Genomic DNA, 16,707 nt, shown 5'->3' on the forward strand with positions numbered 1-16,707 from the left:
AACTCCAAATATGCGTTTCCAATTCCCAATTTGAACCGGTCTGATTGTTTTTTTTTACTCTGATGAGACCGCCTATACGAAAACAAACATATTCTTTGCGAAATGATCTTTTATATATATCCATCTCAAAGCATTACGCATAGCCGGTAACATATATGGAGAATTAATATTTAATAAGATCGAGCAAGAAAAATTTGTCGCTTTTTTTCTTTTCTTTTTTGTTGCTGTCTAGTAAATAGTAATGCGTGCCTAACGGAAATGTGGCTGTATGAATTTCTTTCACATCATATTCAAGCTTAATTTATAGTTCTAGTGCGATATGAACATTGATTATTATCATAATTAATCAGTACTACAATACCAAGAAACGATATAAAATATGATGGATTCTTCCATCTTACATGCATGTAAGATATATTCCTCTTACATAAACAGTGCATGAGCCCCACACATACATTGTTCGTGTGAGAGGAGAATATATGTTTCATACGTATAAAATAGGGATTGCCAAATTGGATTAGTATGAAGTTCAAAGTACTGTGCTATACGTCATGGGAGCAGTTATTCCCTCACGAAAGGGAAACAAGGATTTATTTTGCTGATGTTGACATTCAAGGACTAGTTTTTAATTATATCTCATTGAGGAAGAGAGCTGGACAATTTGACAGCCCAAAAGCAGTTTTCTTTCTGGCATTTAGAAAGAGCCAAAGAAACCAGCAAGTGAATGAGAAACATAACCTTTAATTGAGGCAATTAGCCAAACGCCTATATGGCCGGATGTGAAAAAAAGAAGCACAAATGTGGTCCAGATGAGTATGGGAAATTGGGACTGCGACGGTGTCATAATAATACTAAAAAGCCATCATTCCCAAACAACACATAAAGAAATTTAAGGAAGATAGGAAATAAATAGAGAGAGTGGGAATGTAGGCGATAATGAATAGTAGTGTAAACAACATCCCCACACCCCCACTTTTTTAAAGATAGAGGTGAGAAAAATCTGAACTAATTTTTTTAGTCCATAATTTTTGGAGATTAAATTAAGATAAATCTATATTTGTTTTATATTGTTTTGAGTTAAAATATTGTTATTAATTTTTACTTTTTGGATAGTTAAATTATTGGTATCAGCGACGTATCTCAAATATTTGGGATTAAACAATGAAATATCAATTCATAGGATTAAGCAATGAAATATTAGGTCAGTAGGTAACTGTAAAAAATTATGAAATTAAGCAACGTAACAAATGTGAAAAAAAATGGCCTCCCGGGGGTTTTAATGTAGGGGGGCAGCGTCCATTCTGAAAATCCTAACAAGAACTGCTTGCAGGCACATGATCGCCCTGAAAGTGGGTCCCTTGATATAAGTACGTACAATCCATGAGATTACGTTAATCTAGGGTACGTTTGATTTTGATCAAGACTCAAGAGAGAGGTTGCTCTATTTTGATGAAGGCAGCAAATGAAATCCCACGGTAGGCACGTGACCTTTTTTAAAAAAATTTAAAAAAAAAAAAAAAAAACAAAGTCACGTAACAAAAATCAAAATGAAAAGATATCACTTTATCTCTTACTTTCCGTTCGATTGGAGATTGCTTCTTAGACTTTTTAACAAATACGGATGATTCCACCCTTTTGATCTGATCTGTGTAAATTTACTTCGGGGCTCCACTTCTGTTCTTTGAAAGAGATAATGTGAAGAAGAACCGTACTGGTTTTTTAAAATTTCAAGAAAATCTTGATGTGTGATAGAGAGAGAATTTTGCCTGTGAAGGAGTGTAAGAGAAGAAGTTACAGATCCGTCGCCTTCAATTGAATTCACCCAAACCGAACCGATGTAACTCTTTGAGTGACCGCGACCGCGACAGATGATGCAGAGGGCAGGAATTTCAAACAAGTCAATGAAATAATTGAATTATGCTTCCCCATCACAACTTGTCTCTTTTTTTATTTTTATTTTTCAATTATCATCCTCCCCCCCCCCCCCCCCCCCCCCCGGCCTCCACACAAATAACATAACAAAGTATCAATCTGCTATTTGCTATTTCGATGTTAAATCTTTCCGCAGTATCAAAATCTGAAATTGGGAATATACTTTCTTCTGCGTATAACTTTATTTGATCAGTGAACTTAGGTAACAAATTAAATCAATAAGTAATGCTACCAATTAGCCACTCGGCCAAAGGCCCGCTGGTTAGGGCTGCTGTCCTTGGAGGATAGTAGTTTGAATTCCCACAAGTACAATGTAAGAATATTTTCTTCCTTAATTATATAAGGTAGTATTCTCTCTTATCCAAGTATGAATGGAGTAGACATACATCGAATATTAATGAGAGTTAAAATATGGGCAGAGATTGGTTTCATTAATAGTCGGATTTGTAAATATCAGTTATAGTTTTATGTAATATAAGTTGTAGTTTTAGTAATAGTCTCATATAATAAGAAAAAATAATGCGACCAATTAATGAAATTTTAAACTTTTTTCTAACAATGCATTGATATTCTTTCTTAAGCTTGAAAAACTTTTATATATATTAGTTTTCTAGTTAGAGATTTTAAAATATGGGAAAAAACTGTAAGGTTTTAAAGTTTTTTTAGATTTTTCCGCACTTTAAACTGCTAAATGGAAAAATTTTCTATATATAAATATATATAAAACCTCAATATGCAAAATCTAACTTCTTGTAATCTTTGATTTTTTTTTTTTGTTTTTTAAACAGAGATATGCTCCTTTAGTCAAAAATTTTCAAGTCAATTAGGGTTTACCTCCAGTACCGATAAGATTAATTTTAGGTGCTCTTTTATCCCAACCTCCCCCACCTTTTTTTCCCCCCTAAAATTTCTTGCTTGAGATTTGTAAGAACAAAATAATCTAGTGTGGGGCTGGCGTAGGTAGGGTCTGACTTCAGTCACTTTAGTTTTCACCTTCTTTCCCAAATATACGGGCCAGTTAATTATTGTTGCTCGGGAATCCTAGCCACCTCCGAGAAGCTGCTTATGCTTACGAACTATTCTAATTTCCCAGCTGGCCCTCTGCCCGCAGCCGGTGGCGCGTTGTGTGAAACAGTGAACCATTTCTCTCCTTTTATGGGGAAAAAATAGTTGCTGTCACTGTCATTTTAAGTTCACGATCAATCAATTATATTGACCGTTTTATTAAACCAGACTTTATTTGACCGCATTGTACGTGTAGTAAATAAATTTTTATCTTGAGGAAAGCAAATTAAAGAAAGCAACGCAGTCCATCCCTTTTCGGAGTATTAAACTCTCTTATGTCATTCACCAAGACGTGAGAAAATTCTACAGAAGCAGCAAAAGGACTCGATCGTGTCATGTGTCATTCTATATATTGTTGTTAATACTTAATTGGGTCGGGCTGTAATGCAGTGCTGCATGTCATGCAGCTGCCTTTATTATTTTTTTAATAATGCGGATGTAACCGGCCACCGATTCGCTCCTTTTAATCGCTTAAAGCGGCAAATGTTAAAAGAAACTATCATAGAACTCCCTCATTTTAGGAAATATTAAGATAATCAATTCAAAACTAGTAAATTATCAAAGACCCCCTCAACTTTACACCAAAAAAATACTTCCTTTTTCTTTTGATTCATGGAAAATATAGTTAATATATTTAACTTATATCCTAAAAGAAACATAATTAAATAAAATTAATTGGACTAATATATTTAAATAAAAATAATTATATTATTTTTCTTAATATTACATTATAAATTTAATGATATTTTGCCTTAAAAAATGTAACTTATGTACTAATGAGAATACTATTTAAATATAATAAATGGAAATAATTATATATTAATTAAAAAATTTAATTTATTAATTGCACTATTTTTAATATTATGTAATAAATATAATGATATTTTGCTTACAAAACTATCAAAATAATTTTATCAACTTTTAATTACATTAGAATCCGAGTATCTAAACATATAACGAAATCGATTTATTTCCAGATATTTAGAAGAAATCAATTCCAGGATCTCACGATTCACATTCAAGGACTTAAATCCCTACCTACTAAAATGAGGACAATATTTATCCAACTATCAAATAATTATCATTCCAAACATCGTAATTACCCCTCAAATGTTGTTGTTGTTATTATTAGTGGCCAATATTAGTATGTTTTATGTATACCCTCTAAAACAAATATTCATATATTACAAAAATATAAAGCATCTAATATTTGATATTTTTAAATAAAACTCATAATCAATCTCTTGTGCAAATTAATTCATACTATCTTAAGTGAGATTAATTATTTTATTTAATCCTTTTTGCTATAATAATTTTTTTGTTAAACATTAATCAAATTCATAATGGTACATAACATGGATAATTACAATTTGAATGCAACTAATATTGAATAATGTTGTATTATGTTATACTTATAGTTATATAATTTAAGCATGACAGTTATATTTCTAAATTAAATTAAATTATTTGAGTAACATTGCACTCACTATATGGGTACATGATTTGTCTACTAAATGATGTGCAAGTATTATAAAATATGTTCAATCTTAAATTTATATCTATATTTTTTTGAAATTAAGTTAATTTATATCACAACCAAAAAAAATTAAATTATTTAAAAATATGAAAAATATAAATTCATTTTCATAGTAAGCAGTATGTTTTACTAAATTTACTTTTAAAACATTTTATGCCATTGGGGAGAAATATAGTCTTTTAAATTCATTTTTATTTATACGTCTTAAGCTTGTTATAATCTTTGCCACATGAAATATGTTTTCACTGTAATTCTCGCTAAATTTAATTTATATACTTTTATTCTAGTGGTAAAAGAAATTGAATTTGAATATAATTTTTTCAATTTAGTTTTTTTTAACTGATTAAGCATCATGTTACTGTATTACACAGATATTTACAACTGTTATAACAGCAGATTATTACACTGATATTTACAATTAGATATACAAACTGAGACTTATATTATTACATTTTAAATTCTATGAAGTAAGTGCCCAGACAAATAACCCTCACGGAGGAGGAGTGTCTCCACTCCACTTGTATTTCGTAAGGGAGAAAAATTTTACAAATAATCTCCATATAATTATGTTTAATTAAGGGAGTTTGAGTCTATGAGGACTCGAATTATTGCCCTCATAGTCATGTTTTACTTTAATGGTGTGTTTACTTCATGGAATGAGGAATGAGAATGAAGGAATAAAAATGAAACATATATTTACTTGGCAAAATGTAATTTGGGAATGAGAATAAAATGTGTGGGTCCCACACAATTTGGGAATAAGGAATGGGAATCTCATTCCCGGGGGTTGGGAATGTGAATGAAATATATGTTTACTTTTGTATTCCTCTAATTTTTTCATATTTTCTAAATTACCCTCATTCAAATCACAATTAATTTTATTATTTTAATTTATCAAAAATTTATTATTATTTTAAATGTCATTAATGATAATTATTATTATTATCAAATTTTATTAACTTTATTATTTTAGTTATTATTAATTATTTTTATTTTTATTATTAATATTATCATTATTAACAATAAAAATAATGATAAAAATAATAATTAATAAAAATAATTAATTTATCATTATTTTTATTATTATTAATAAAAATAATAATAAAAATAATTAATAATAACTAAAATAATAAAGTTAATAAAATTTAATAGTAATAATAATCTAATTTTCATTATCTAGATATAAAAATGATATTAATTAAAAATAATAATAAATGTTAATAATAATATTAATAAAAATAATATTAACAATAATTAATAATAATTAAAATAATAAAGTTAATAAAATTTAATAATAATAATAATAAATGTTAATAATGATAATATTAATAAAAATAATAATAACAATAATTAATAATAACTAAAATAATAAAGTCAATAAAATTTAATAATAATAAATGTTAATAATAATAGTAATAATAAAAACAACAATAATGATAATATTGTTAATAATGATAAATTAATTATTTTTATTAATTATTAATACTATAAGTATTTTGGTAAATTGATTTTCATTCACATTCCTCATTCCCATTTATTTTGTCAAGTAAATACATCAATGACATTTCAGCACATTCTCATTCCCATTTATTTTTGCCGAGTAAACATTAAAATCGCATTCTCATTCCAACTCATTCTCATTCCCAGCCCATTCCTATTCTACCACATTCTCATTCTATGACGTAAACGCACCATAAGGTCAATGGTTCACCACTGGGCTAAAGCCTAAGTGGCTAATTTAGCTTAATAACAACTAAATTTACTCCCATGGATTCAAACATCAACTATTTTGTTTTTAATTCAAATGATTTACAACTGCATTAATTAGTACCCACAACGTGATTATTAATATACTTACAAAGTAATATATCTCATCTATATTAAATTATCAATATATTTGTAGAAAATTAATTTTATATTAGCACAAAAGTTTAAAATATATCTTTTTTATGTAAAATTTATACATAGAAAAATTTTGGCAAGTAAAACTACCGCCTCAATGAAAATATTATTTACAAATTACAAAAATGAATTTTTAGATTTTGAATGGTCACAACAAATTTATCCGTGGAAGTTTTGTCATACATCATCACTCTTTTGTAACTTGCAAAAATCAATTGCATAATCAAAATGTTAATGATATCCATCGAGTGCAAAAATAGCGTAGGACATATGTACATTCTTATTATATTTAATTATAAATCCCACAGGATATGATATTAATAATAATAACTGTAGTAATATCCAACAAGCACACAGAAAAAAAAATAGAGATGCTCAACTAAAATAGATTAACTAAACTTTAATCTTGTAAATTAAAGTATTTTTGTAACTTAACTTATATCATCATAGCTTTAGAAGCATAGCAATTGCAATCCTTCTTACTTGTTATTTATTTATTTACCGTTGACGTTATGAAAAACTAAAGCAATTAATTTGAAAAGTAAAGAGAAAGATGAAAATAAATGCATAGATTTATTTTTAATATAATTAAACGCTATTAATTAAAATGATTACAATGAGAATAGATATGTATAAAAGTTAAAAGCTCAAGTATACATACAATCAAACTCAAAAGATTGCATGAAGTAATGAAGATGAAAAAAAAAAGGACTTAGATTATGGACTCAAAATGTTGAAAATGATGAAGGGTTGCAATAAAAAAATTCTTAGTATTATGTGGTAAATTGATATTTGTTAAAATAGTAAGGGGTCAACCATAATTTGCCTTATTGATATTATTGTTATTTTCAACAAGTAATTTATTATTAGTAAAAAAAAAGAACCTGAAACATGTACTGGTAGTGTTGGAATATAATAAAAATAATAGGAACATAAAACCATTATTAGAGTTTAACAAGAGTTGAGGAGCATAACTTAAAAGTTTGAAGAACTTAACAAAAATATGATAAAGTTTAATAATAAGTCGAGAACTAGAAAATAAACTTGAAATATCTAAGTAAAATGTTAGAAATCAATAAAAAGAGTTGGAATACAGAACCAAAAAGTTGTGGGAACAAGAGTAGAAGAAGTTAACCTAAAAGTTGAAATAACTTATCATGAATTTGATAAATTCAAACACGAAATAGGGATCTGAAAAGTAAATTTGACATATTTACCCAAAATTTGAAATTCAATGAAAAGAGTAGAAATATTGAACAAAAAAGTTGTGAAAAGATAAGTTGGAATAACTTAGCGATAACTAGATAAAGTCTAACAGGATATAGAGATATAAAAAATAAACTTGAAATGTTAACCTAAAAATTTGAAATTTAATAAGAAGAGTGGAAATATAGAACAAATAACTGGTGGAAAAATGAATTGAAACAACTTACCAAGAATTTGATAAATTTTAATGGAAAGTGGGGATCTAAAAATTAAACTTGAAATTTCCAAACAAAAAGTGGGAATTCAATAAAAAGAGTAGGAATATAAAACCAAAAAGTGGTGGAAAAAAGAGTTGAAGAGGTTAACCTAAAATTTGGAAAGAGTTACCAAGAATATGATAAATCCAACAATAATTAGGGATCAAAAAATAAACTTGAAACATTCACGAAAAATACTTAAATTAAATGAAAAGAGTAGAAATATAGAACAAAAAAAATGGTGAAAACAAGAGTTGAGGAGCATAACTTAAAAGTTCGAAGAACTTAAGAAAAATATGATAAAGTTTAACAATAAGTTGAGATCTATAAAATGAACTTGAAATATTTAACCAAAATATTAGAAATTAATTAAAAGAATTGGAATACAAATACAAAAAGTAGTGGGAACAAGAGTGGAAGAAGTTACCCAAAAGTTGAAATAACTTAACAAAGATTTGATAAATTCTAACGCAAAGTAGGGATCTAAAAAGTAAATTTGACATATTTACCCAAAATTTGAAATTCAATAAAAAGAGCAGAAATATTGAACCACAAAGTGCTGGAAAAATAAGTTGGAACAACTTAACGATAACTAGATAAAGTCTAACAGGATATAGAGATATAAAAAATAAACTTGAAAAATCAACCTAAAAATTTGGAATTCAATAAGAAGAGTGGAAATATAGAACGAATAACCGGTGGAAAAATAAATTGAAACAACTTACTAAGAATTTGATAAATTTTAATTGAAAGTGGGAATTTAGAAATTTAACTTGAAATTTCCAAATAAAATGTTGGAATTCAATAAAAAGAGTAGGAATATAAAACCAAAAAGTGGTGGAAAAAAGAGTTGAAGAGGTTAACCTAAAATTCGGAAAGAGTTACCAAGAATATGATAAATCCAACAATAATTAGGGATCAAAAAATAAACTTGAAACATTCACGAAAAATACTTAAATTCAATGAAAAGAGTAGAAATATAAAACAAAAAAAATGGTGGAAACAAGAGTTGGGGAGCATAACCTAAAAGTTCGAAGAACTTAACAAGAATATGATAAAGTTTAACAATAAGTTGAGATCTATAAAATGAACTTGAAATATTTAACCAAAATATTAGAAATCAATTAAAAGAATTGGAATAAAGAACCAAAAAGTAGTGGAAACAAGAGTAGAAGAAGTTAACCCAAAAGTTGAAATAACTTAACAAGAATTTGATAAATTTTAACAGAAAATAGAGATCTAAAAATTGAACTTGAAATTTCTAAACAAAATGTTGGAATTTAATAAAACGAGTAGGAATATAGAACAAAAAAGTGGTGGAAAAATAAATCGAAATAATTTACCAAAAACTAGATAAAGTTTAACAAATTGTAGAGATATGAAAATAAACTTGAAATATCTATCAAAAAATATGGAAGTTGATGAAAAGAGTGGAAATATAGAACCAAAAGCTAGTGGGAAAATGAGTTGAAACAACTTACAAAAATTTAGATAAATCATTACTAGAAATAGGAATTTGAAAAGTAAACTTGAAATATGCATTATAAATATTGGAATGTGACAAAATAAGTAGGAATGTAACCATTTTGTGATATGTTTATATTTTTTGTACTATTTTTAAATTTTAAATTATTACAATCTTTTTCCTTATTTAATTAAAATTTTACTCTTTTTTTTCCAAATTTTTTCATAATTTTTTCACATTAAAAACAAATAAAAATATAATTTTCATTATATTATCCGGTTAAAAACCGGTTGTACCGGTTGCATGCATGTGCTGTATGAGATACAGCGCTGCATGGTAGGTTGACTCTAATTGATTATATGATGTAATGTCGTGGTGCACGTCAGCCTAAACGGCGTAGATTTCGGTGATTCCTTGCTTTCTCTTCTGTCCTTCTCCCAACATTACTCAAAGCATCATGCAGTGGGAGAAGGTGAGAAAGATGTTCTATTTTCAAAGCAACACATGCCCCTATCCTAATCTCACGAATCACTATGAAGAACCTAATATTCTTCCAAATGATCCGTAGTTATTTAATTTATTTATTCGTCCAGACAAAGCAAGAAGATAACAAATATAATATCGCTAGCTAACTATCAGCTACTTGGTTACCTTCCAAAAATCACACATTCAAATTTAATTCTACCTAAACTCTGGATGTTATACACAGCGGCCCTCAACTTTTCATTTAATGCACGATGAATTCAGTACCGACATGATTTTTAATTTGCTGCTCTTTTTAATAAGCCTATATACACATATGATCGGAGAGCTAGGAGGATCCCATGCAAATTCATGCCCAGTAAAGTGGTACTATGCTTAAAATCAACAGCTTAATTATTTAAACGAGAGTTGAGAAATATATATGTAGTTTCAAGGCGAATATAATTAAAGGTAAAAGAATAATCAAAACATAAACAAGAGAAAAGACAAACACATGGAATATGGAATATAGCCAAAGCATTTGACAACAGAGCAAGAGAGCCGTGGAGGGACATGTTGACCGGATATATATCCCCCCTGCTTACTATTCAAAAATCCAAAGAAAGAGAGAGAATTAATTAGCGTTAATAAATAAAGTAAGCATCCTGCAGAAGAAGCTAAAAGAGTTTCATTTCCCGGAGAATCTAGAGCGCATCAGGCGCTGACCGTGGCTTCGGAAAGTATTTAACAAATGATTAAACATTTTTCTAGTCATCTTGTTGTTACTGTTATCAGCTAATAAACAAATGGAGAAGGCCCCGGACCCATGGCCGTGGGATTGCGAGCTCAATTTGTTAAACATTTTAAATATTGGTTTTGAGAATACGGAGAAAATAACAACAAGAGAAGAGAACAAACAGGAGCTTATCACCCAGACAAGGTCACGTCCGTAAGGTCACGTGATGAGAAGCCACGTTGACGCCGAGGAATATGGTCTTTCTTTGTGGCTTTCCACGCGCGGGTGGGGCTCGACAGCTTGGAATATTTCGACACGGAGAGGGAATATTGGATTTGCATTACATTAGACAAATACTAGCCGTTGAATTTATCCCCCCTCCCCCTCCATTTTAATTCTTTTAAACATTCCCACTCGCCTTTTCCTTCACTCGCCACAGGATTACCGCGGCAGTTGAGGCGCGTGGATTACTAATTTTTTTTCAAACGGGTCCCACTTCCCGCGGAGAGTTGCATGTGGGTTTGTGACCCTAGTGTCGCCGGACGCCCCAGCCAATCTGACACCTCTACCCTCTCAATTATAGTCCATATTCCTTTCCCCCTTCCTTATTACTCACGTCACGAGACCATTTTAGTTTCTGAAATTTTTCAATTTTTTATTTTTTTTGGTTGGGAATTTTCATTGGCAGTTCGCACGTGTACAGCTCCATACCTAAATGGCAACGTGGTAAAATGCTGCGTGCACTCAAGCCTATACTAAAGTTTAGAGAATCTTCTGTTCTTGCCCATTTAAAATGAGTCATTTATCTGTGACTTATTAGACTAGAGCTGGCATGGCAATTGGTCGGTCTAGGCGGATTTAAATTAAAGCTAGTTAAAAGAAGAATTTAGTAATAGAGCTGTCGTGTAAAAAATCTAATGTTTCATGCTACGTGCGAATTAGTATTATTAATTAAGGGAAATTTAAGGAGGTTTGTTTGCATGATGTCAATCCCAAAACCAAATGTATGTTAGGTTTTCTCACCCCAAAAGGAAAAAAAAAAATTGTTGAATAAGAATTAATGTGTATGTGTATAGCGTACATGCCATGCCTGCATGGATGGCAGTGACTACTAATAAGTATAGGTATAGGTTTGAACAGAGATATCTTGGCCTGCCAGTAATCCTCATTCATGAAATAAAATGAGGGAATATTCTAATTAAAGAGAAGCTAAGATTGATAAATAAAATAAAATATTTAAGATGTAATAGAAACAAAAAGAGTAGGGGAATTTAAATGGGTCGCGATCCATCAACATAGAAGAGAGAGAGAGAGAGAGAGAGAGAGAGAGAGAGAGAGAGAGACTCGGTTTCGTTCCAAATATTCCATTGAACAGTGCCCCGTTTGGCGTTTAATTATGTCTCGAATTCCAACCATTCCCTGCTGCATAAACCTCCATTATATCCCTGTATCCAGCACCAGCAACCCTCCTTTTTCATTCATTCTTCGTTATAAATATTTTAAGTCAAAAAAATTGAAGAAAAGAAAGAAAAGAGAGCTCTCTGGTCCTCTCCCAGGAGAAAGGTGATCTGATTCCTTTGCGTCCTTAAATACACAACTTCCCCTTTTCACTAACTTTTCCTTTAAACTATCACCCCCAGAAAAACTCACTTACTTTCCCTTTTGCTTTCATAATTTAATAATCTGACTAATAGTCTTCCTCTGCAATTCCTTTACCCCCTCCCCTTTTCCTCTGATCTTTCTCTCAACCCTAGGGCTAGGAAGCCTACTAAAAGCCTTCCTATTCACTCACCTTCAACACATTACAAATCATAAGGCACTCATGATATAATCACAACCACTCTTTTCAGCTCTCCTTTCAAAGTTTTCTTTCACCTTTTTGTTTCCTTATTTATTCTTGTCAAACATCTTCCACCATTTCAAACTTCTCTCCTTTTCTTGTCAATATTTACTTAGATCCTTCTTACTACCATCCTCACCTAATGTTCTCAAGCATGAACCCCTTAATTAGAACTGCTTCTTTATCACCCATGCCTGATCTTTCCTTGCAGATCAGCCCGCCATCTGCTTCAGATTGTGAAGCTAATAATAATAAGGAAGTTCGGTTTGATGGGTTAGTGAGAAATAGTTATGCATTCTACAGTGATGGGGGCTCCACCACCGACTCCGCTAGCAGCGGAAGCGATTTAAGCCATGAGAATCGCTTTTATAACCCTGCAGAGAGGAGTTACAATCTTGGCCCCAGTGAGCCCATGTTGAGTCTTGGGTTTGAAATGGCAGATTTATGCCCACCTCCACCACAGCAACTGCCGAGAACAATTAATCATCACCAGCAATACCAGCCTCAAATCCATGGCCATGAGTTCAAGAGGAATGCAAGGATGATTAGTGGAGTCAAGAGAAGCGTCAGAGCTCCCAGAATGAGATGGACAACAACTCTTCATGCCCATTTTGTTCATGCAGTCCAGCTTCTTGGCGGCCATGAAAGTAATTAATAAAAATACAAATTTCCCACCGATTTGTTCTGTATCTCACGCTTAATTATTTTTGAGTTGATCATATATTAGTTTGACTGAACCGAGAAACTAAGTTTTTCTTTTTCTTTTTCCCTTTTGTACTGGAAAATGTCGCAGGAGCAACTCCAAAATCCGTCTTAGAGTTGATGAATGTGAAGGATCTAACCCTAGCTCACGTGAAGAGTCACTTGCAGGTGGGGTAACTGTTTACAGTCTTCATGGCTTTAAACTTATGTATGGTTAGATTTTATTATGATTCTCCTTCTCATAGTTGTTAATATATTGCACCTTTTATCGTATTCTAATTTTGTATTTGCTATGATTCATTTGTAATGGTTGGTTGAGAACAAAGGGATAAGGACAAAATGGCATCTAGATTGTAATCTAAAGCTACATGGACTTTTTTCTCATTTTTCTTTTTTTCTTTTTTTCTGTGGGTGTTCATGCAGATGTATAGAACAGTGAAGAGCACCGACAAAGGATCAGGTAAATTGGATTGTCCCTCAAACAACCCCAAATGTTATTTGATCTCTACAATTATTCTTTTTTTTTGGGGGCTTGGTGATCCCATGGTGTGACAGAAAATCTCCATTATTTGATCCACTGTTCCCCAACTGATGCAAAATGATTTTGGGATTGGACTGACTTCAGTCCATGTGATGAATTATTCGCTCGGTGTCTGATAAAGCTAGAGCATTAACTCTATGCATGTATAATGCATAATTACATTGCAGGTCAAGGCCAGACAGATATGGGATTAAACCAACGGACAGGGGTTGTTGATCTGGAAGGAGGATTATCTTGTGCAAAATCTGATACCAATTCTTCTCTTCACCCAACACCATCATCACCACAAGCAACATCACAACAGAAACGCCAAAGGTTAGTGCTGTATTTTTTTCTTTTACATTGGAGCCCATTAACTCAATGTGAACATACATATATACATGCACGCATGTACACAATAGCCTTGGTTGCGAATTTTTTGGTCATACACTGTGTTTGTCTCTGTCTGTACTCGTGGTGTAGACAAATGGATTTTATTAATCTAGGTATGAAGTTGGATTTTGATGAACACTAACCTAGGGTTTGTAGATCCATTGAAAAGTTGACGAGTGTGGCCTCGGTAGTAACAGTTTCCACTCGCGGCCCATATCACATCCATTAGATGGTGAACGTGTTGATCCCAAATTCTCAATATTATATTTATTTGCCACAAAAGTCAAGGGTTTTGTTCAAATCTCAAAGTCGTTGTAATCTCAACGGGTAAGTTTTTCGCGCCTTCATAAATCATGGCAGGCTAGATAGGCTCCCTGGAATCAGATATGTCCTTTGCCCGGTCTAGTAATTAATGTTTTGTTGGATGAATTTTGTTGACTTCAGCCACTACTGTGGAAGATTCAGTTTTAATTTGTGTTCCAAAAGGTATACTTAGAGTACTGATCCAAGCACTCTATTCATGAACGTTAAGTCCCAAAATAGATGTGCGCATTTAGTATACCGAACCTCATGCTGCATGACATTTCACGCCCTTTGCCTTGCCGAATGATGCACATATTATACCCAAATCTGATATTATAGCACACCAAGATCTTAATGAAGTATATCCTCTCACTAGATCAGCATCAAGTTCTCAATGATCTGCTTTTCGATGTTTATATTCAACCCTAGATGTTAAAAATATATCTGTTCAAAAAACAAAAACAAAAACTACAAGTGTTAATCACTGTCCGTGGAGGAGTTTAAATCCCGATGTGCATATGCAAAGGAGTTTTTATTTTTAATATTTAATTGATCCAACCTATTCTATTGAGGCCTAAATGTACAGATGGACTTGAAGCTACCTTAGATAGGTCATAATTTCTCACTGTAACAGCAATAAATGATAATATAATACCTGCAAATTCCTGTATAATTTTATAGTTACGACTTACGAGAAAAACAAAACCATATATTAGTCAGCATTGATGCCCCAATTTATTACAATACTATAACACGTTGAAGTTTTGCCCATAGAATTCTACAATCGATCAAGGCATCAATTACCTTAAAGTTACTTTTGATTTACACTACTAAGTGCTAATAATTTGCTGCAATCTGTCCTTTTTTTTGGGGTAAATTATGAACAGAGGCTCATTGCCATCAATGGAGACAAACAACAGGAGCATATCAAACTCTGGAAATGCAATGACATATTCCCATTTCAAGGCAAATGACACGAAGGTAAGATTATGTGAATTTGACCCCCTTGCCCATGTTGTTGACTTGAATTAATTAATTATAATTAATTTTGCAGCTGTAATTAATTACTGACGTATTTTGAATTTTAATAGGGGGACGGACGCAAGACAGCCGTCCATATGTCTGATAATAACAAGGTGGAAGTGGAGAGGTTGGACTCTAGCTCTTTGACAGCTTCTGATGATAAGTTGCTAAATCTTGAGTTCACTCTTGGAAGGCCAAGTTGGCAAATGGATTATGCTGATCAATCTTCAAATCATGAGTTAACCCTTCTCCATTGTTAAACATTACCAACCAAGTCCATTAATTAAATATAATGCTTTTTCAATTAGTTCCGAATGTGGAGTCTCTAATTTTTCCTAACTTGTTTGAAGCTCTTTGAGTTTTGTCTGCAATCAGATAAACGGTATTGAATGGAAAGATCTAACTCAAGCTCTTATCTGTTTTTTTTTCTGGAGTCATAAGAGTTCATAGATTTATCTAAATAGTGCAATATCAAAGGTTCCTCATGTATTTTGATGATGGTTCTGTGGAAAGAAACATACTGCAGTACCCCATTTTGATAACTTTCAGCGATGGTCCAGTAATGGTCCTTGACTAGGGCGCTACGTGACACCCCGACTGGTCATGAATAATATGGACAGATGGAATAAAACTTTAGTGCGAAATATCTGTGAGTGTTATGTCAATCATATTCACCATTGTTGCTGTGCATATCGAGCAAGTGTTCTCCTGCCCTTCTTGACTTTGAGGATATATAGATGATTGTAGGTTTGAATCAGGTTTTTCAATTTACATGTCATCTCTAATTAAGACCGTATCTAGATGTATTCCATTTTCAAACGATCGATAAGGTTTGAACAGACAGATGCCCCTTTTTTTTTTTTTTTTTGGGATTGGGAACAGACAGATACCTACTAAAGGAAATAGTGTATTCGGTATTCCCCATTGGGAATTGGCATATACTTATCATCCATGAAATTTGCCCCTGTTGGGATACCATTCAGGAATTTGCTATCTACCGAAAATAATATACCTTTTGGAATTCTTATGAGACTATATAATACTGGAGGGAGTAACTTATTATTACTCAGAGAATTAATATCATGTTATATATATAGAGAAGCCAAATTATATTATATTTTATGCTATAATTTTTTTATATTTTATATTATATTTGTTGCTTTATCTATGGTGTGTGTGTGTGTATAAAATTGTTAAGCATAGAGAGCCACATTCCAATAGGGATGGCAATGGGATAGGATAGGGTTGGGGAGGCCTACCTCATTCCCCACTCAACTAGAGACTTTAATAAAAACATCACCATATTATAGAGTATTTAAATTATTTTAAAAAAAATCAAAAGTTTAAAATAATATCTTGAAGTG

The 16,707-nt window shown here is 31.5% G+C and overlaps 1 protein-coding gene across 1 annotated transcript; it reads left to right on the plus strand.

The window, feature by feature from the left end:
- Positions 1 to 11,886: 11,886 nt before the first annotated feature.
- Positions 11,887 to 15,758, plus strand: LOC102608304 (probable transcription factor KAN4). Its single transcript, XM_006473341.4, has 6 exons — positions 11,887 to 13,049; positions 13,196 to 13,272; positions 13,528 to 13,564; positions 13,813 to 13,960; positions 15,208 to 15,301; positions 15,412 to 15,758. Exons 1-6 carry the CDS (start codon positions 12,545 to 12,547, stop codon positions 15,601 to 15,603), a joined length of 1,053 nt encoding a protein of 350 aa, XP_006473404.2. The 5' UTR covers positions 11,887 to 12,544; the 3' UTR covers positions 15,604 to 15,758.
- Positions 15,759 to 16,707: the final 949 nt, after the last annotated feature.

Source organism: Citrus sinensis, chromosome 5, assembly GCF_022201045.2.
Source record: "Citrus sinensis cultivar Valencia sweet orange chromosome 5, DVS_A1.0, whole genome shotgun sequence".
NCBI classification, from domain to species: domain Eukaryota; kingdom Viridiplantae; phylum Streptophyta; class Magnoliopsida; order Sapindales; family Rutaceae; genus Citrus; species Citrus sinensis.